At 54.5% G+C, this 20,116-nt stretch overlaps 1 protein-coding gene across 1 annotated transcript in view; it reads right to left on the bottom strand.

Annotated features, from left to right (window-relative positions):
* ZFHX3 (zinc finger homeobox 3) overlaps positions 1-20,116 on the bottom strand; it is a 130,385-nt gene that overhangs the window by 44,344 nt on the left and 65,925 nt on the right. Inside the window, exon 4 of the mRNA XM_036390195.2 lies at positions 14,633-14,864. Within this exon, the coding sequence (XP_036246088.1) occupies positions 14,633-14,864 (232 nt within the window). The remainder of the gene's footprint in view (positions 1-14,632; positions 14,865-20,116) is intronic.

The raw sequence follows: 20,116 nt of genomic DNA, 5'->3' as shown, positions 1-20,116 counted from the left end.
TAGAAGAAGGGAAGAAAAAGCGGAAAAATAAGAAATGTAATTGCAAGGAGACACAAAAATAAACTGCAGGCTAAGGGAGAGTCACTGCTAGGTGGCTCGGAGCTCTCAGTGCTCTGCTGCTCACGAGCATCCTCAGGAAACCCAGCAGCAGCTTTGTGCATCTGTGCACAACAAAGCCGCGGTGAAAGCAGCGCGCGGGCGGCGCCTGCGCAGCCCGGCTGTGCGCGCCCTGTCCCGTGAGGAGAGCACAGAGCACAGCCAGTGGAGCCATTAACAATTCCTTGCTGATTGCTTCAAACATGCTTTCCCTACGCCATAAAGATAATAGCTCACAGATACACCTGCCTCCTCCCATCCCCTGCCCCGCACGCCCAGCGCTGGAGCAGCTGGACACTGGGACCCAGAGAGGCCGGGGGTGTCTCCACACCTTGGAGATGCTGCAGGCCCCAGCAGAGACAGCTCTGGCCCGCCTGTCTCTGAGCAGGGCCTGGGCTCAGAGGCCTCCAGAGGCTCTGCCAAGCTCAGCTGCTCCAGGAGGCTATGACCATTCCCAGAGTTTGTAGCACTGCTCGGTTCTGACTCATTTTTGTGTCATTTCTGCTGGAAATGAGCTACATTGGAACAAGCCAGTTCAGCCTTTGCCTCCTGCTTCTCCCTTCAAACCCAACATTAGGAAAGTCTCCAAGGATTAGCCTGAGTAGAGACCCAACTGGAGACAGCCAGAGGAGCTGGGAAGCAAACAGAACCACTGGCAAGGGTTTCCAGTTGTGGGGCCACCACAGCAGAGCAGCCTGCCCTTCACTTGTGCTCTCACAGGTTTTATTCTTTATCACTGCAGGGTCCCTGGTGCCAGTGGCAGATGATGATCCTGGAGTGATGAAAGCAAAGCAAGAAAACAAGGAAGCATCTCTCCTTTTTGTGTTGCATTTTAGAGAAAGCTGCTTAGCCCCATTTCAAAGACTAATATGAAAAAAGTGCAATTAAATCCTTGAAAAACTGACAGATCAGCAAAACAAAACCACCCGGAGGAGAGCACGATTGAGCCTCATTAAGGAAGAGTTCAGTCTGTTTTTAAAACCTTTCTTAACATTTAGCTGGTACTGCTCAGCAGCCGCCACTCCCAACGCGCCTGGTGCAATTAGTGTCAGAACAGAAAGGAAAAAATCAGCCTAGGAAACAGGAATTAAAGCACCAGATCCAGGCAAGGGAAAAAGGTTTGGCTGTAGTGAAGCCACCCAAATTTGGCCCCCTCCTCGGGGTCTGCGGCAGCTCCACGCGCCCTCACACACACACGAGAGCAGAGGCAGACCCGGGCTGTCCCTGTGCCCAGCCCCTGCCTGTCCCCAGACACTGCATGGCAGCCACAGCCCGGCGAGGGCAGGTTTACAACGGATGGACAGTAAATTACACTGACCTCAACAGCAGCTACAGCCCCTGCCTTGGACAATACGGAAAGGGAGGCACAAATCCTGCGCCGCGCTGGGCAGACCCGGGGCAGGCAGAGCACATGACTGATCCCACACAGCAGCCCCAAACTGCACCCGGCACAGGCCTGAGCTGCTCTGCTGCAGGGGGGGATGAAGCACATGGGAGATAGAAAAGATGGCAGAGAGATGAAGCCATTTTATTAAATCAGGCAAATTCTAATTTATTCTGGGGAGATGGAGGAGACAAAATGGATTCATTCTCAGCATGCACACTCCGTATCATCTGATCCAGCCCTCACTGCCTCGCCAGAGGGGGAGGGGGCTCGGCCGGCTGCAGAGCTCCCACAGTCACAGGAAAAGATTAAAAAATAGGATGATTCTCCTTTCAGACTGGACAGCAGCCACGGGGGACGAGGCTTTTCCTGGGGTGTGAGGCGCCATGCCCTGCTGTCAGCCATGCCCGGGTTTGGGGGCTTGCCCCCCGGGGATGGGGCAGCACGAGGTCCGGGGCCAGCACAGCACATGCACCACGCAGGCAAAGGAGACAGAGACACATGTGGGAGGAACGTCCTGCAGGGATCCTGCACGCTGCCATTTTTGGTGTTCACCCCAGCACGCACCCTCACAGCTGGCAGGGTAATCACCAGCATTCTTCACCAGTAAGAGATGCTGGAATTAAAGTGCCACGTTGGCAGCATTGAGGAGGTTGGTGGGACCTCAGGTACTCTCATGCACTAGTGCAGAGCCCCACAGAACAGCACTGGTGCACGTGACCACGGGCACTTCAGGCTGCCCGTGCCACAGCCAGCACAGGGCTCCCACGGGTCTCAGCAGGACTCAGGAGATGAGCTCCTCTGTGGCTCCAGCCAGCGCTTTGGGAGCCGAGGAGCCCACCAGATGCAGCCAGGCTGGAAACCAAGAGTGAGGGCAGCCCTTGTGGTGGGATGGCTCAGATTATCTGAAATGCCATGGGCTGCCACGGGCTCTTGATCTGGGGATGGTGGGTTAGGACAGGCAGGTGGGCACACCTTGTGCAGAGATGTTTCCAAGGGGAGTTGATTTCCAAGCTCTGTGCTTGCTGGCTAAGTGTGATGGGCACAGCTGCCTGACATGCAGAAGCCAAAGAAACTCCTGCTCTAGAGAAGAAATGTGACTGAACAGCACTGCACAGTTTCAGAACAGGGGCCGAGTGAAAATACAGAGGTTTGATTAAACAGCACTGAAGAAAAACAACAGAGCTCCTGCTGCAGAGGACAGCCATCTCTGGGATCATGGGCCAGCCATCCCACCCAAGGAACAAGACACCTGCAGCCCCTCGCTGCCCACACAGGGGACAAGGACACTTTGGGACGGACATGGACAATGCCGGGGCACCCAGAGACAGGGGAAGGAGAGATGTTGCTGCACAAAGTTCCATGGGCACCAAGGTACTTCCCACTTCAGAATTAACTAGAGGAAAATGACAACGCCACAGAATTAATTACCAGTGGCTCAGTAAGTCCAGAAAAACAAACAAGACCTTGGGTGAATAAGAAGAATGCCAACCCTGGCCAGTGCAGAATGCCTTGGGCCTCACTGTCCTGCGCAGAAATCATTCTAGTTATGCTTGCAATGATTAAATGAACTTTTTCTACAACATCCTTCTGAAAATACTCCCCTGCAGGAGCCCCCCTCCCTAAAACCATCAACACTCGTCCCAGCTCAGACTGGGGCCTTGGGGGAACAGCTTTGCAGGAGGGAAAAGGCCAAGAGCCTGGGGAGAGGGGCCAAGGTGCAGCACCTGGAGCACAAATTCCAAACATGAGAAATTCCTGTTTTGCATCCAACTCCAGCAGGGGCAGTGAAGCTGATTTTATGACTTATTTATTTATTTCGTCTTTGATGAACAGAAGGTTAATATAAGAACAACTCCTTGGCAAACCTTTAAGGGTAATTCAAGCGACACTGATGTGAATCAATGTTCCCTTTGTGAACGCATTACTTGGCAGAAACTGGCTTTTTGTAACCCCCTTAAACCTAGCTGGCAAAACAAAAAGAGAAAAAAAAACGTCCTTCAAACAAAAGGATGAGGTGAAAATAAAGAGAGAGTCGACTGCACTTTATTCTCTTTCACAGAAGCAAATGGATTTGGTGCTTTTTATACATTAATCAATCAATATCACTGACTGTACATCAGCGGCGCAGCCAAGTTATGAATGACCTTTCTGGCAAAGAGGACACTTTTAATGCTCATAAGGCTGCTCATAGCTTAGCAACTTTCCGAATTTATGCCTGCATGATTGCCCCTGGCAGGCAGGTGCCCGTGAGCTGCCTGTGACAGGGCTCGTCCTTGCCAGGTGGTGCTGCAGGAAGGGCTGCAGCAGGCAGGGAAGGGGCTGCTGCAGGATGGGAAGGGGCTGCTGCAGGATGGGAAGGGGCTGCTGCAGGAAGGGATGGAGCTGCTGCAGGAAGGGATGGAGCTGCTGCAGGATGGGAAGGGGCTGCTGCAGGATGGGATGGAGCTGCTGCAGGATGGGGCTGCTGCAGGCAGGGAAGGGGCTGCTGCAGGATGGGAAGGGGCTGCTGCAGGCAGGAGCTGCTGCAGGATGGGAAGGGGCTGCTGCAGGATGGGGCTGCTGCAGGAAGGGATGGAGCTGCTGCAGGAAGGGAAGGGGCTGCTGCAGGAAGGGATGGAGCTGCTGCAGGAAGGGAAGGGGCTGCTGCAGGAAGGGATGGGGCTGCTGCAGGAAGGGAAGGGGCTGCTGCAGGCAGAGAAGGGGCTGCTGCAGGAAGGGATGGGGCTGCTGCAGGAAGGGAAGGCGCTGCTGCAGGATGGGGCTGCTGCAGGAAGGGAAGGGGCTGCTGCAGGAAGGGAAGGGGCTGCTGCAGGAAGGGAAGGGGCTGCTGCAGGATGGGAAGGGGCTGCTGCAGGAAGGGAAGGCGCTGCTGCAGGCAGGAGCTGCAGCAGGATGGGATGGAGCTGCTGCAGGAAGGGAAGGGGCTGCTGCCCTGCACGGCACCTCCTGACAGGTCCCTTGGAGCAGGAGGAGACCAGCAGGCCCTGACCCTGCCAGGCCAACACAAACCCAGCACGAGGGCCCCTCCACGCCACACACACAGAACAGGAGCCAGCAGTAGGTGCTGTGGAAGGGAGAGGTGGCTGCGCAAGTGGAGTGGAACGGCCGGCGCTGAGCAGGGCTGGCAAAGGCCAAATTAATCCCATTGTTTGGCCACAAAGGAGGCAGCAAAGTAGCAGTGGAGGCCAAGGAACAATCCCAAACACTCAGCCCTAATTCAACCTTCATCACCATGAAAAGGGGATGGAAAAGGCCAGAATGCTTCAGCTTAATTGGTAACCAGAGAAGGCGCAGCAGTGCCTGCACATGGGCAGCCACATCGGGCTGTGCCCTGGTGCCCTAACCCTAAACCCTAAACCTTAACCCTGGGGCGTGATGGGGGCGTGCAGGGCCCCACACACACCATCCCAGAGCCACACTGAGATTTAGGGGTTTGGGGCCCCAGGCTGGGCACTGAGTGGGGATGTCTGGGGTGCACCGTGTGGAGAGGGCAGCACATCCCTGCAGACCAGCAGAGACCTGCACCTGACACACTGACAGGGGACAAGGGCGCCTGTGTAGGACAGAACCAAAAACCCAAACCACTGCTATGTATTTAATGAAGTGACCACACAAGACTGAAAAGCCTGAAAAGGGGTAGGAGGAAGTACAGAGAAGGAGGGGGCTCAGGCTCTTTGAGCTGAAGGTGGCCTTCACAGGAGCATCCAAGTGAAGGTTCAACAGAGTCAGACCAACACTGCTTCTCTCACTCACCACTCTTGGAAGGACTGACACGGAAAAGGGAAAAAAATGCAAATTGGAAGCAAATACGGATAATAATTTCTCATACAGCTCCCAATTAACCTTTGGAACTTGCGGCCTCAAGAAATCATTGAGGTCAAAACAAAATACATGGCAAAGGCATTGAGATGTGCAACTCAGAAAAGCAAACTGAGTATTGGGACAAGAGAAAAACCCTCTTGCTTAAGGGCATGAACTGAATTTTAGTAGGAACAAGGATGAGACCTCGATTTGGATAGGTTATTATTTGTTTATGGGCCCCCAGATTTCCCTCTGAAGCAGTCAGAGCAGGCAGGACACTGGTGCTGACAGACACGTTATTAGCCAATCTTAGAGTTTTAGTGGAAAAATAAATGCATGTGGTAGCTCCCTCCCAGGCAGTTCTGAGGACGTTAATGCCATCACCAGGGGATCAATAGGCCTTGCAGGAGGGACAGGAGCAGGTGCATTTCAGAAGCACAGGCAGACAGAGACCAGAGCAGGGACACAGCAGAGTGCTCCAAGGTGCACACCACAGCAGTGGCCATGCTGGAGTGGGCCAGGGGTCACTGCCAGCCTGAGCCAGCTGCTGCCAAACCTTGTTTCACAAATCACCCCACTGATAAGGTATGGAATCTCATTTTGCCTATGGCTCGTACAGAAAAAAAAGGAATCCAATTCAGAACCCAAGCTGTATATCTCTTGCAATTAAATCCACAACCTACAGATGAGAGGTGGAGGAGAGCACTCCCTATTCTCACAACGTCTCCTCTGAACAGAGGTCTCAACTGTCTCACTTTGGGCAGTGTGTTGGGTTTGCATGGTGAGGTTTGGGTCGCAGGGGGCTCCTCCTTCAGTGCTGCCAGTTAAAGACCATCAGACACGTGCTCCTGCAGCAGAATGAACTCTGAGAGAACCAGGGCAGGGACAAGGCAGAACAACCAGGAAAGGAGCTGATGCCCTGCAAGGATATTCCCTGAAGAGGGACAGGGGCAAGGACGTTCTCTTACAGTGCTGAGCATGACCCTGTGGGCTTGTATCAGCTTGGATAAACAAATGGATCATTCACACAGGCCAGTGAAGCCTCTAACTCCAAATGGGCATGTTTGGTGGCAGCAGGCTTCCAATCCACCTTCCAAACAGGCACACCAGCGTGCTGCTCCAGGTCTCCCCTGCTCCACTGCTTACTCACAAACCAGGTCAAACACCCTTGCTGCCTCCGAACACAAAGCCTGTGCCCAGATGAACATAAGTGACCCTTCCTTTCTGCCCCTGTCCCCAGCCAGGGTGGCACTGGGCATCCAGCAGGGAACAAGGTGCTCAGGGACCATCAGAACTCTGTGCTGAACCTCCAGCCCCTCCCAGTGCAGGTCAACAGTGGGACAAAAGAAGAGACTCCAAACTAATACACCAAGAACAGCACAGCAGCCAGGCAACTCTATCAACTCATTAACCTGGGAACAAGGCGGAGGCATGTTTGCTCCAGAGATATTTAATCTGAAGCCCAGTACCACAGCCAGGGAGAAAACAGAAGCACAGCAATGGCTACAAGAGTGAGATCTGTGGGAAGGTGCTAGATAGGAGCTGCTGCAACAGAGTCTGTGGGACAAACATCATAAATCAGTGCTAGAAGTGGAGGAACAGTTGCTGGAGAATGTGGGTAAGGTTTTGGAGGGTTTCTTTTTCTTCATGGCACCACCAGCAGATCAAAGCAGGGGTTTGGGTCAGACACAGCACCTGAGCAGGGGCGAGTCTGGGACAGAAGCAGCACAGCCACACTGATGGGACCTTCACCAAGAGGCCAGTCTGCTGTCAGTGTGAATCCCATGTCACTCACATGGACATCTCGCCTGCTCCTGCACACCTGGGGACCACGCTGCAGTACCTGCAAGGTCTCCAAAGCTTTACTGATTCACCCCTCACAGGGAGAGACCTCAGCCTTTAACCTGCACCACTGCAACAACCACCTCCAGGTCCTCAGGAGAATAGCTCCCTATTCTAAATTGTGCAGGAGAAAGGGGAAAAGAGCAACAGGGAAGAGAAGCAGAAGGTGCAGCGGGCACCACGCCCTGGGCATCGAAGGCAGAGCTCCAGGGACAGAGTTCCAAGAGACTCGGATGCCACTCTTGAGTCCCAAGGGAAACAGAGCTCAGGGAGACTCTGGGCTCTTGAGAGCTGGGCTTCAGTCTGGCTCTGGAGTTGGCTTGAACACAGAGAAAAAAGCAGAGGAGAAGAGGGACCGGGAGCCTCACAGTGTTGTACTGCAGCATCTGGTGATACTTCCTCCTTTACTCTTCCTAAGTGGAAAGGGCTTTAAGATGCAGTCGAACAAGAAAAACATCCTAGAACAAGTCAGCTGTCAGAGCTTCCTCTCTTTCTGCTTAATGAAAGCCATGAGCTCCCCAGGACAAGTGGAGGTGGAGCAGGATGGAGTTAGTGAGATTCCTGCCACTGCTGGGTGCTGCTGCCCTGTCATTCACCAGATGCTGCAGCCTTTGGGCAGGCTTCTGTTACAGCCCCCCTCTACCAGGGGCACAGGAAAAAAGGCACAACCAACTTTAATAAAAACAAAATTAAAATGATTAAACCTTTCATATCCTTTTGAGATTATCTCTGCTGCTGGTTGGTCAAAGCAGAGCTAAGGCACAAATGCTCTTGACTTTAAACTCAAAACCAACCCCAAAAAAAGCAAAAAACCAAAAAAACAAAAAAAAAAAAACCCAAAAAAACCAAAAACCAAAGGAAATCTCCTTCTGCCAGATATTAAAGAGAACCAACTTTATCCCTGCATTCTCTGGACCCAGACCTCAACAGCCCCATGGTGTCCCAAATGGAAAAGGACAGGGCGATGCTGCTGGGATGGGAATGGGGCTCTCCAAAATGGAGGCAGGAGAAAGGATGCAAGGAGGGAACAGATAGAAATTATGTTACAGGACAATACCAGGAAAGACCCCTAAAAGTTTCTCAAACTGCTGGACTCTCCTCATGTCCTCAGGCCTTCTGAAGGAGCCAACATGATCCATGGCTGCTGGAAACACTTCTGCTGGATTTCAATGACCATTAAAGCAAACTGAAACTAAAGCAGAACCAAAAGCTTCCCCTGTGTCTCTGCCTGACCATGGAGGAGAGACTCTGTCATCTGCTCAGACTTGGGATGGCCCTCAGTGGAGAGGCCACACCAGAAATACTGCAACTCTGTTAGGAACTTGCTGGAAAGGTAAAAGGTCCTGAAGCCATTCAATCCACTAAAAAATGAAAAAAATTCCAAGGTTCAGCAGAACAACAAAGGGGAAGGCAACAAACTGTCCTCTAAATGAACACGTGTGAGTGACACAAGATCTTGGAAAACAAGAGATAATCCTGCATGTGGGGGTAGCTGGTGGGGTTGGCAGGGAGATCAGAACTGCTGCAGGAAAGGGAACTGCAAGTTCAATCAGCCCAATACACACGTGGCCCAGGGCTGTTTGCCTCTGCTGCTGGGCCACAGGTGCTACTGCACCACGGGTGAACATCGTCCCCAAGCAGCACAGCCCCTCGTCTGGCTCCCTGAGCCTCAGGGGATGACAGGAAGGGATTTCCCCCGGGACAAGCTGCTGCCCAGCCCCAGCTGGGGCACCCCAAGGGCTCCAGCACCCCCAGAACCACCCGCCCAGCTCTGACCCTGCACACACCAGGCTTGGCTGGGTTTACACACAGCACTAGGGAAACAAAGCTGAGCAGGGGCTACAGATCCCTGCCCTCGGGGCTTACAGAGCACATACTGGGAAAAGGCAGTACCAAGTTTTGCAGAGAGGTAAAAAGCCCAAGAGATACAGATGAAGCTGGGCAGCACTTGGTGTTTGCACACAGAGATCAGGCTGTAACCTGGGTTGGCAGATTATTAAATGTGCCAATCAAGGACAAGCCTGGAAATTACTTCCCCAGCCCTCTGCAAGGGCCACACATTTCAGCCATGTAACTGTGGCATCAGCAGCAGAGCCAGAGCTGCAGAGTGCTTTTTTGACTGGCAGATGCTGCAGCATGGGCTCTGTGTGCTCTTCTCCTGCAGGCACCATACAGGTCACCTGCTTGGTTTTAATTGCTCTGTGAAATCAAATCCCATGAAAAACTGGAGAGAGATTACAAAGCAAACCGGTGATTTCTTTCCGAAACCCTCCATTACCTCCATCAGAAGTTGGAGACTGACAGGCGTCATTAAGAATGACCACACTGTCTCTAATGGAGACCAAGTGGAGGACATCAGATCCCACTACATTTATTTTAAGCAGGGAGAAATGTAATTTATCACTACCAACTTTCACTTCACAAGTTCTACTGGAAGTAGAGCATCTGCTATCATGAAAAATCCACCCCAGCACATCTCACACCTCTGCTGTAACAAACCCCATGAATAATTACTCCATGCTTGATGATGAAGAAGGAATCGCATGACTCAGTGCACAGAGGTGCAGCAACCAAATGAGCACCCTGCTGTCTGCAGGTGACACAGGCAGAGTCAGGCTGAGGTGTGATGCTGAGGTTGGGAACCACCATTTTTAAACCACGTGGGGTTTTCTCATCTGAATACTGCTTTGGCTATACTGTAGCTCTGTTTACATACTTGGTTTCATTAAAGATTCACATCCCGATTTCAGTCTGCAGCTCCCAGCCCTGGAAAGGTCAAACACTGACACACCAGCGAGATGTGGACAAACAGTGCAGCTCTGCCTGTGGGGCAGAGGGAGGGGGAAAGCAGGGGCTCTGAGGCATGCCCCCCTTCCAAGGAGCCAGCAGCTTTCTGGGGGTTCTCAGAGCAGAGCCTTGCAGTAAAGGTACTCCCCAAAACACCTGTAACCCCCCGTTTGGAGCAGGGAGTGTGGCCCTGCCGTGCTGGGGGCTGGCAGAGGGGCAGAGGTGGCTCCCCTGCCCCCCGTCCTACCGGGACAAAGGGGCTCTTCACAGCTCTTGGTGTCAGCACGGGCTGCCAGAGCACCTGCCCTGCTCCTGCTGCAGGGCCCCAGCAAGAATGAGCCCTGCTGCAAGGAGGTGATGGCCACGGAACTGGCAGCAATGAGGGCTGCTGTGACTGTGGCACCACAGGCACCGCCCTCTGTGGCAAGGGGAGAGGCTGGCGCAGGCAAGGAGCGTGTCCAGCTGACGGCACCTAAAGGATGTCTGTCCCACACCCTGGTGGCAAAGCCCTTCTGCTCCTCCCGCAGAACACACCACGGAAAGGGAGAGCAGAGATGGGAAACGGGAGCGGCCAGGAGAAACAGGTAAGGGAGCAAACACATCAAGTGCAACCAGCTCTTGCCCAGGGGGACACAGGCTGAGCACTGGGGGCCCAGCAGCCCCTCTGTGTGGGTGGCACATGGAGAGAAATACCATGGGGACAGAAGGGGCACATGGGCTGGACACAGAGCAGGAATCCCGCGCTGACCACCAGCCCTGCGCACGCTGCCCGAGCTGGGCAGAGCGTGTGCTGCTCGATGCCTTCTGGGATGAAAGAAACACTTCCTAAGTCAGAATGGAAATCCGATGCAGGTTGTTTCACATTTGTTTCTGTCATTATCTAATGAGCTGTAAGTGCATTCATCCAACATCTTGAGAACATTTTGGTTTTTATTATGGCCACTCTTTCTTTACTTTTTTCTTCTCTAAACCCCCATCATTAAAAATCAATTAGCTTATGGGTAACATTACACAGATGCTGCTGCAGCAAGGGGCTGACATCTGCAGTGGCAGCAGCTCAAATACCACAGCAAGAGATGTTCAAAAATACCCTGAGAGGACAATACCCCCTTCCCTGAAGCTGTGCTCTCTCTGATCAACAAACCAGCTGAACTTCCAGCCGCTCCCCCATCTCCTGCGTAATGAGCACACTTCTCAAAGCATAAAGAAAAGTTTAATTGTCTTTAATTATCCAGTTCAGGGAGGACTGGGTTTCCTGCCTGATGTCTGTATAATTTCCCTGCCAACAACTTCATCATCCCCTTACTGGAAGCGGAGGGCAGATGCTAATACTCTTCCCCAAAAGACACCCAGTTTTTGGAGAGGGCCGAGGGGTGGCACAGGCAGGGACAAAGGTCCCCGTGTCCCTGGAGCGGCTGCTCAGGCTGCCTGCGCTTCTGCAGGGTGGGAGGGAGTGAGTTGCAACTAATGTGCAATCAAGAACCATCACAATTACAAATGTAAATGAACAGGCAATTGGCACTGACCTTTGCAGATTGTTAGAGGACTAATTAAGGTGTGATCAGAGCTCTTCCAACAGATTGAGATGCATCTACACAAGCAAATATCTACTCACTATCTCCAGACAGCACTGCTCTCTCCTACATGCTGCAGGCAGCAGCGAGCAGGTACACGCAGAGCAGGTACACACAGAGTAGGTACACACAGAATAGGTGCACGCAGAGCAGGTACACACAGAGTAGGTACACACAGAGCAGTGCACACACTGCAGGCAGACACAGAGTAGTGCACACAGAGTAGTGCACACAGTGCAGGCACACCCAGAGCAGGCACACACAGAGTAGTACACCCAGAGTAGTGCACACACAGAGTAGTGCACACATTGCAGGCACACACATTGCAGGTACACCCAGAGCACACCCATTGCAGGCACACACAGAGCACACACAGTGCAGGCACACACAGAGTAGTGCACATAGAGCAGGCACACCCAGAGCAGGTACACCCAGAGCACACACAGTGCAGGCACACCCAGAGCACACACATTGCAGGCACACCCAGAGCAGGCACACCCAGAGCACACACAGTGCAGGCACACACAGAGTAGTGCACACAGTGCAGGCACATCCAGAGCAGGTACACCCAGAGCACACACATTGCAGGCACACCCAGAGCAGGCACACCCAGAGCACACACATTGCAGGCACACACAGAGCAGGTACACACATTGCAGGTACACCCAGAGCACACACATTGCAGGCACACACAGAGCAGGTACACACATTGCAGGTACACCCAGAGCACACACATTGCAGGCACACACAGAGTAGTGCACACAGAGCAGGTACACCCAGAGCACACACATTGCAGGTACACCCAGAGCAGGCACACGCAGAGTAGTGCACACACAGAGTAGTGCACACAGTGCAGGCACACACAGAGCAGGTACACCCAGAGCACACACATTGCAGGCACACCCCGAGCAGGCACACCCAGAGCAGGCACCCCCAGCGTTCAGCCCCAGCAGCGGCGCCCAGCACAGCAATGGGACGGAGCAGGAGGGGAATGGGGTGACTCCCCTGCAGCACACGAGGCCATGGGACAGAACACACCACTGCACTTGGACTGCAGCACAGCAACAACAAAAAGTCCAGCCAGTGGTCAGGAAACAACAAAAAACTCCTTGATGGGGACACAGGAGAGACGCTGCTGGAGAGCAGGGGGAGACAAAGGGCACAGAGTCACACTGTCCCTGTGCCCCCCAGCCGAGCATCCCCTCACCTGGGGGATGGAGGGGATCAGAACGAGTGGGAGATGGGAGCACCCCTTCTCCCCCTCGGGGTTACAGCAGCTTCTCATCCACACCTGACTCCCATCCCTGCAGGGATGCCTGGCCCAGCACACCACTGAGGCGCCCCACTTCGACCAGCTGAACCATGGGCTCCAGGAGTGTTTGAAATAAGTATCTCAGCTTAAAGTGACTTGCAAAACCGACCCAAGATACCCCCTTTGCCTTCTGCAGCCTTATTCTTGCTTGTATTCATAACCTTTGAAATACAGTGTGATCAAGAAATTGTGTCTTGTTTGCTGTCAGTGTTTGTTGAAGAACCAGCAAGCTTAAAGGAAATCAAAATATTTGTAAATCAAGCTTTCCTTTCAGTGACTTGTCCGGACTTTTACTTCAAAAATAATACGTTTTTTAAAATGGTCACCAAACTGTTTTCCCTCCCAGCCAGTCAGCTCCTGCCCTCCCAGTACCTGCCATGTCCTAATCTGGGCGGCCGGACGGGAAAGATAAGGTTTGTACAGTAAAAGACAAGGCAAACAGAAATTTCTAGAGGAGACAAGGTTTTCAAGGTTGTTCTGTCTATCACAAAGGGCACGGATGGTTTCCCCTCTCTGCTCATTCTGCACTTAAGCAGCTCAGAACCCAGAGCCCTGCCCAAAGAGCCCTTTGGAACTGGGGATGCTTTCCTGGGCACAAGGCTGCTGTGCCCGTGTGCCCCCGGGCTGGTGTGGCAGCGCCACGCTCCTGCTGTCACTGTGACCTTTGGGGAGCGTGCTCCATGCTCGCACTCTGCTGGGCCACCAGGGTCACAGGCTGGCCACCCTTTTCCACAAGACTGAATTTAACTCCTAATGAAAAACCTCCCATCACACTCTTGGGGTGTTTTGGGTTTATTTCAGATCCTCATTACTCACAGGCATAACAGCAATGAGATCCAGACGTGAATTCAAGGGACATTTCCAAAAACCCACATGTTCCCCCTCAGCTGCTGCTGCTGTCCCTTCTCAAGCCTTTCAGCCAAGATCACCTTCCTTGTCTCCATGAACATTCACTGCAGAATGCCAGTTCCCCAGAGTGGCTATTTGTAGGATTTACCCATTTTCACAGCAGTCATAGAGAAAAGTCCTGCTTGAAGCTATGAAGATTGTGAAGGTTTTTGCTGGCACACCCCAGCTCCAGCACCGTTGTGCCTCGACAGCCCACAAACCAGCTGACCCAGGATGATTCTCCTCCTCCCTCCCAAGAGGGCTTCACGAGACCTGGGTTTTTCAGAACATTAAAAACGTCTCAATCCGTTACATGACTAAACAAAGTACCATCTCTACTCCACCCAGCCTAGCTGCTCCTTTTAGGCACACCAACTCTTGCTGGATTCACAGCTGCAATCCCTGCCCTATGATCTGTGTGAGCAAATGTTTCATATAAGCCCTTCACTTTAGAGGAGACATGGAAAACAGACGTGGCAAACTCACATGTCCTGCCCACCCCTTTTGCCCAGCTCCTCCTCCCAGTCCAGAGTGGCTGCAGTACCAGAAATCAGTGCCAAGCTGGCACAGCTTATGTGGTGCTCAGGGCATCACTTGACTCATTGCAAAACATCTACTGGTGCACTGTTTGTTGAGTTGCACAGGTATGACAGAATCTTTAGATACTCATACAATATTCCAGGGTTTAAGACACCGACCTGAACCAACACACACACTTCAACCTCCCAAACCCCACCTCAGGCAGGTGGGGTTCCTGACATGTATAACTGATAATGATTATTATGATAATTACTGGTAATTACTGATAAACTGTGCCAGCCCACAGCAGGGAACAGAGACAGGAGCTTCGCCCAGGTTGTCACCAACCAGCCCAGTGGGTCGGAGCCCCTCGCCCACCCCACAGCCCCGGCCCCGCTCGCGCCCAGGAGCGGCAGCAGCACTCACCAGCCTCGGCAGCCGGACACTTGCGGATGGTGAAGATCTGCCCGAGGTCCTCCTCTTCCTCAGGAAGGCCTTTCTGGAGGCGCTGCAGCTTCCGCAGGCTTTCGCTGCGCTGGTGTTTCATGGAGCGCACGTGCTGGATCAGGTTCAGCTTGGCCTTGGTGGAGTAGTTACAGAGCACACAGTGGTAGTAGCAGCTTTCCCCTTCCACCCCGCTCTCATGGTGCTGCAGATGCTGTGGAGAGCAGAGCAGAGGGATGTCAGTGACCTTCATCACCCCCAGCCTCCTGGGTTAGTCCACTGTAAATCGCTAAAAGCCACCTGGGAATTAGTTAAGGAACCATGTTTTGACACAGATCCGATGAGACAATGCCTGTTTGTTCCCAAGGTATTACACCGTCTCCTGCTGAAGAGCATGAAAACCAAAATGCACTGAAATGGGCTCAAAGCACAGATGGACACAGCCAACACCATCTCCCTCAGTGAGGGAAAGCACCAGACCCAGCAGTAACACCTGCTCACAACCCACTGAGGGCTCATTCCTTCACACTCAAAGCTTGTCCTGGGAGGGGGTCCAACTGCATAACAAATTCAACATTAAATTTGGTAAATGCTCATGGAACACTAGGAAGAGTAAAACCAAAGCAACCCTAGATCACAACAAACCCACTAGATAAAGAGGTCTGGACACAGTGTATGGAAGCAGAGTGCAGAGCCATCCTGTCCATCATCCAACTCTCTGCTCTCTGGCACCCAGGTTTTACTCCCTTGGATCAGGAAGGAAGCAGCAGCCTGGCCTGCAAGATGGCTGTGACAGAGACCTTGGCTGAAAAGCCAATGGTGGGCCTGCAGCCAGGTACCACCTGGAAAAACCCTGTCCCCTCCCGAGCTGTGCGGTCACAGCCAGCACAGCTCACGCTGGATTCTCATACCACAATTATCTGGCAACACCCATCAATCCCCTCCCTGGTACAGAGGGCCATGCCTCTGGGAAACAAGCAGCCATTTCCTGTCATGGCTCCCACAGACGGGGAAATTCTTTCTTAGAGGCAAAGAGTAGAATTCGCCCTGCACAGCCACACTGGCTGCCGCAGCACAGCTGTGTCCCTTCCCCCTGGGCAGCAGGAGGTCACAGGAACTTTCCCAATTCCACAGTAAGGGCATGTCACTATCTAGGAAAAATGAAAACCAAGGTGAAACAACATGGAATCCTCAATGAAGGCCTTTGGTGTTTCCACCCCACACCTAACAGTTCAGCTGTGCAATACTGCCTGCCAGCTCCTGCCATCCAACCCCGAGACCTCCCTGAGTCTCTGTGTCATCTCATGGAGCTCTTTCCTCAGCACACACTTGGCCCGAGGCACAAGTACAGCGATTTAGACATGATCTTGAGGTTTGTCAATCAAAAATATTGCCTACGTGCAGCCAGGACCTTCTGGTAAAAAATTCTGATTCTTATTATCTCAGTTACAGCTGAGATAAGATTAAAGACACATATTACCCAGCGCTGTGTGCCTTGCTCACACGGAGGAAGGAGAGCCCTCTGAGTCTAGGAATGATTAAAAATAGGATATGAGCTGATGCTGAGGCTTCTCATTGGAAGAGCAAGGAAAGAGAATAAATGTATTCTAGATCTGGCTAATTAGATGAGCCTCTTTTGGGATCACGATGTATTTAATTAAATTCACTGTAATATTTGAAGAATCCACGAGGGCACTAATCCCACTGGTGCCCTCAAAAGATTTTTTGCTGTTTTCCCTTATAAGAACTTCTTCCTCATCTCATTTCTATTGTTTGCATGCGTTACCCTCTTCCTGAGCCAGAAAAAGACGAATGGCTTAAGGCACGAAAGGTCAGCGAGCCCTCCACGAGAGCGGCGTGCCCATCCCAGGCAGCCCAGCCTCGCCAGCCTGGCTGTGCCTGAGCCACCACAGCCTCCCTGGTTCCACCCTGCTGCCAGCCTGCCTCTGCCTGAGCCCACCACAGCCTCCCTGGTTCCACCCTGCTGCCAGCCTGGCTGTGCCTGAGCCTACAGACTACCCCTGCCACCACCTCCTGGTCCTGTCCTGCTGCTGGCCGGGCTCTGGCTCCAGGAGCCACACCAGCCCCGTCCTCAGGAGCCACACCAGCCCCGTCCTCAGGAGCCACACCAGCCCCATCCTGGTCCTCAGGAGCCACACCAGCCCCGTCCTCAGGAGCCACACCAGCCCCGTCCTCAGGAGCCACACCAGCCCCGTCCTCAGGAGCCACACCAGCCCCGTCCTCAGGAGCCACACCAGCCCCGTCCTCAGGAGCCACACCAGCCCCGTCCTCAGGAGCCACACCTCAGGAGCCACACCAGCCCTGTCCTCAGGAGCCACACCAGCCCCGTCCTCAGGAGCCACACCAGCCCCGTCCTCAGGAGCCACACCAGCCCCGTCCTCAGGAGCCACACCAGCCCCGTCCTCAGGAGCCACACCAGCCCCGTCCTCAGGAGCCACACCAGCCCCGTCCTCGTCCTCAGGAGCCACACCAGCCCCATCCTCAGGAGCCACACCAGCCCCATCCTCCCATCCCACACACCCCGTGCCGAGCTTGGGAAGTGCCCACGGGCTCAGCAGCAGCTTCTGCACCGAGCCAGAGAAAACCCCCAGTGAGCAATTAGAGAAAAATCCGGTCACGGGTTCAAGGAAATATTAAGGACATGGTCTCTGTGGAACCAGAGGCACAGTCTGCACTGCTCTCATTTAAAAGGGGGTTTTAGGAAAACATTTGTTTTAAACAGTTTAATAAGTGTGTCTTATTCCATGCTCCTCTCTTGCCTCCTCTCAAGCATCTCTTGTGCTGGGGTCAGCCTCACGTGCCCATGGTGCAGGAGGAGTCACAGGCTGAGGGTGCCACCAAGCCCATGCACCTGATTCAACCCACCCTCCAGTGGAGGAAAGGAGCAGTCCAGAGAAAGCAGACATGAGGGCCGAGCCAGTCCGAGCCGTGAGCTGCTGGAGGCGATGAAATGTTGTCCAAGTACGTGTAGTTATTGCCCATCACACTGTTAAACTTCCCCCTTGTGAGAATTTATCCGTATCACAGGAAACAAATTCAAAATACTAAACCAGAACCTTGTTAGAAGACAAATCAACTTGAAAATCAAAAGAATATATTGTTCCAAGGAAAACCAACCAACTTCAGTCAGAAAACATCGATTTCTGTGAGTCTGAGGGGGTGTTCCCCCCTCCCTCTCCACAATAGGAAACTTCCAACATCTGGTTCTTCACGCATGGCATGCAAAATATTGATCAGGGTGAGTCAAAGCTACACTTTAAATCAGAAACAGAGAGAGGAACGCTCTGATGGAAACCATACGGCTCACGAGTGCAGCTCCCCGGGGAACATGGGTGTTCCTGTCCTGCACCAAGCGAGCGCGGCCTCCAGCACCTATCCCCACACACACACCCCCAAACCAGCCCGTGCCCGCAGGGCTCAGCACAGCCCGGGCCTGCTCCGGGGCCCCATGGGCCTGCTCTGCCCCAGCTCGGTGCCAGCCGCCGCGGCGTGTGCCCCAGCCCTGCCCTGGCCCCGCGGTGTGCCCGGGGTGGCCCTGCCCCGGTGGCCCTGCTCTGGTGCCACTGCCCTGTGCCACTGCCCCGGTGCCACTGCCCTGGTGCCACTGCCCTGTGCCACTGCTCCGGTGCCACTGCCCTGGTGCCACTGCCCTGGTGCCACTGCCCTGTGCCACTGCCCTGTGCCACACTGCTCCGGTGCCACTGCTCCGGTGCCACTGCCCTGGTGCCACTGCTCTGGTGCCACTGCCCCGGTGCCACTGCTCCAGTGCCACTGCTCCAGTGCCACTGCCCTGGTGCCACTGCCCTGTGCCACTGCCCTGTGCCACTGCCCCGGTGCCACTGCCCTGGTGAAACTGCCCTGTGCCACTGCCCTGTGCCACTGCCCCGGTGCCACTGCTCTGGTGCCACTGCCCTGTGCCACTGCTCCAGTGCCACTGCCCTGGTGCCACTGCCCTGGTGCCACTGCCCTGTGCCACTGCCCTGTGCCACTGCCCTGTGCCACTGCCCTGGTGCCACTGCCCTGTGCCACACTGCCCTGTGCCACTGCCCTGGTGCCACTGCCCTGTGCCACACTGTTCCGGTGCCACTGCCCCGGTGCCACTGCCCTGGTGCCACTGCCCTGTGCCACTGCCCTGTGCCACTGCCCTGGTGCCACTGCCCTGTGCCACTGCCCTGGTGCCACTGCCCTGTGCCACTGCCCTGTGCCACTGCCCTGGTGCCACTGCCCCGGTGCCACTGCTCCGGTGCCACTGCCCTGTGCCACTGCTCCAGTGCCACTGCTCCAGTGCCACTGCCCTGTGCCACTGCCCTGTGCCACTGCCCCGGTGGCCCTGCTCTGGTGCCACTGCCCCGGTGCCACTGCCCTGTGCCACTGCCCTGTGCCACTGCCCTGTGCCACTGCTCCGGTGCCACTGCCCCGGTGCCACTGCCCTGTGCCACTGCCCTGGTGCCACTGCCCTGGTGCCACTGCCCTGGTGCCACTGCCCCGGTGCCACTGCTCCAGTGCCACTGCCCCGGTGCCACTGCCCTGTGCCACTGCTCTGGTGCCACTGCCCCGGTGCCACTGCCCTGTGCCACTGCCCTGGTGCCACTGCCCTGGTGCCACTGCCCCGGTGCCACTGCTCCAGTGCCACTGCCCTGGTGCCACTGCCCCGGTGCCACTGCCCTGTGCCACTGCCCCGGTGCCACTGCTCCAGTGCCACTGCCCCGGTGCCACTGCCCTGTGCCACTGCCCTGTGCCACACTGCTCCGGTGCCACTGCTCTGGTGCCACTGTTCCGGTGCCACTGCCCCGGTGCCACTGCCCTGGTGCCACTGCCCTGTGCCACTGCCCCGGTGCCACTGCTCCAGTGCCACTGCCCCGGTGCCACTGTTCCGGTGCCACTGCCCCGGTGCCACTGCTCCAGTGCCACTGCTCCGGTGCCACTGCCCTGGTGCCACTGCCCCGGTGCCACTGCCCTGGTGCCACTGCTCCGGTGCCACTGCCCCGGTGCCACTGCCCTGGTGCCACTGCCCCGGTGCCACTGCCCCGGTGCCAGGCTGGCCGGTCCCGCCACACCGACTGTCCAGCCATCACTCTCCAGTGTCTGCCTCAGAACTGTTTTCTTCTGCTAAGCAGAAAATGCTCACAGGGTACAACGCACAGGGTCACTGACAAACAGTCTGCAGAAACCTCCTCCACATCATTTCCCAGCACTCCCACTTCACAGCATGCCCTGCCATGAATACAAAGGCCACTCCACTACCCAGAGTTTCTTGAAAAAGAAGTTGTCAGACTTCAACATCTTTGGCAGAGATTTTCTCCACATGTAACACTTTTCGTACCTCTGAACTCAGCACTCAGCTCTGTTAGGATGGGTAAAGCAGTGATTTCAAAGAACTGACAGATGCAGCTGGGGAAGAAGGAGCCAAAAATCTGCTGGAAGGTCACAAAAGCCACGGAAAGA

The sequence above is a fragment of the Molothrus ater genome, chromosome 12, assembly GCF_012460135.2.
Source record: "Molothrus ater isolate BHLD 08-10-18 breed brown headed cowbird chromosome 12, BPBGC_Mater_1.1, whole genome shotgun sequence".
Classification (NCBI taxonomy): Eukaryota; Metazoa; Chordata; class Aves; order Passeriformes; family Icteridae; genus Molothrus; species Molothrus ater.
Note: the sequence above shows the minus strand (reverse complement) of the source record. Positions and strands in the feature narration are given on the sequence as shown.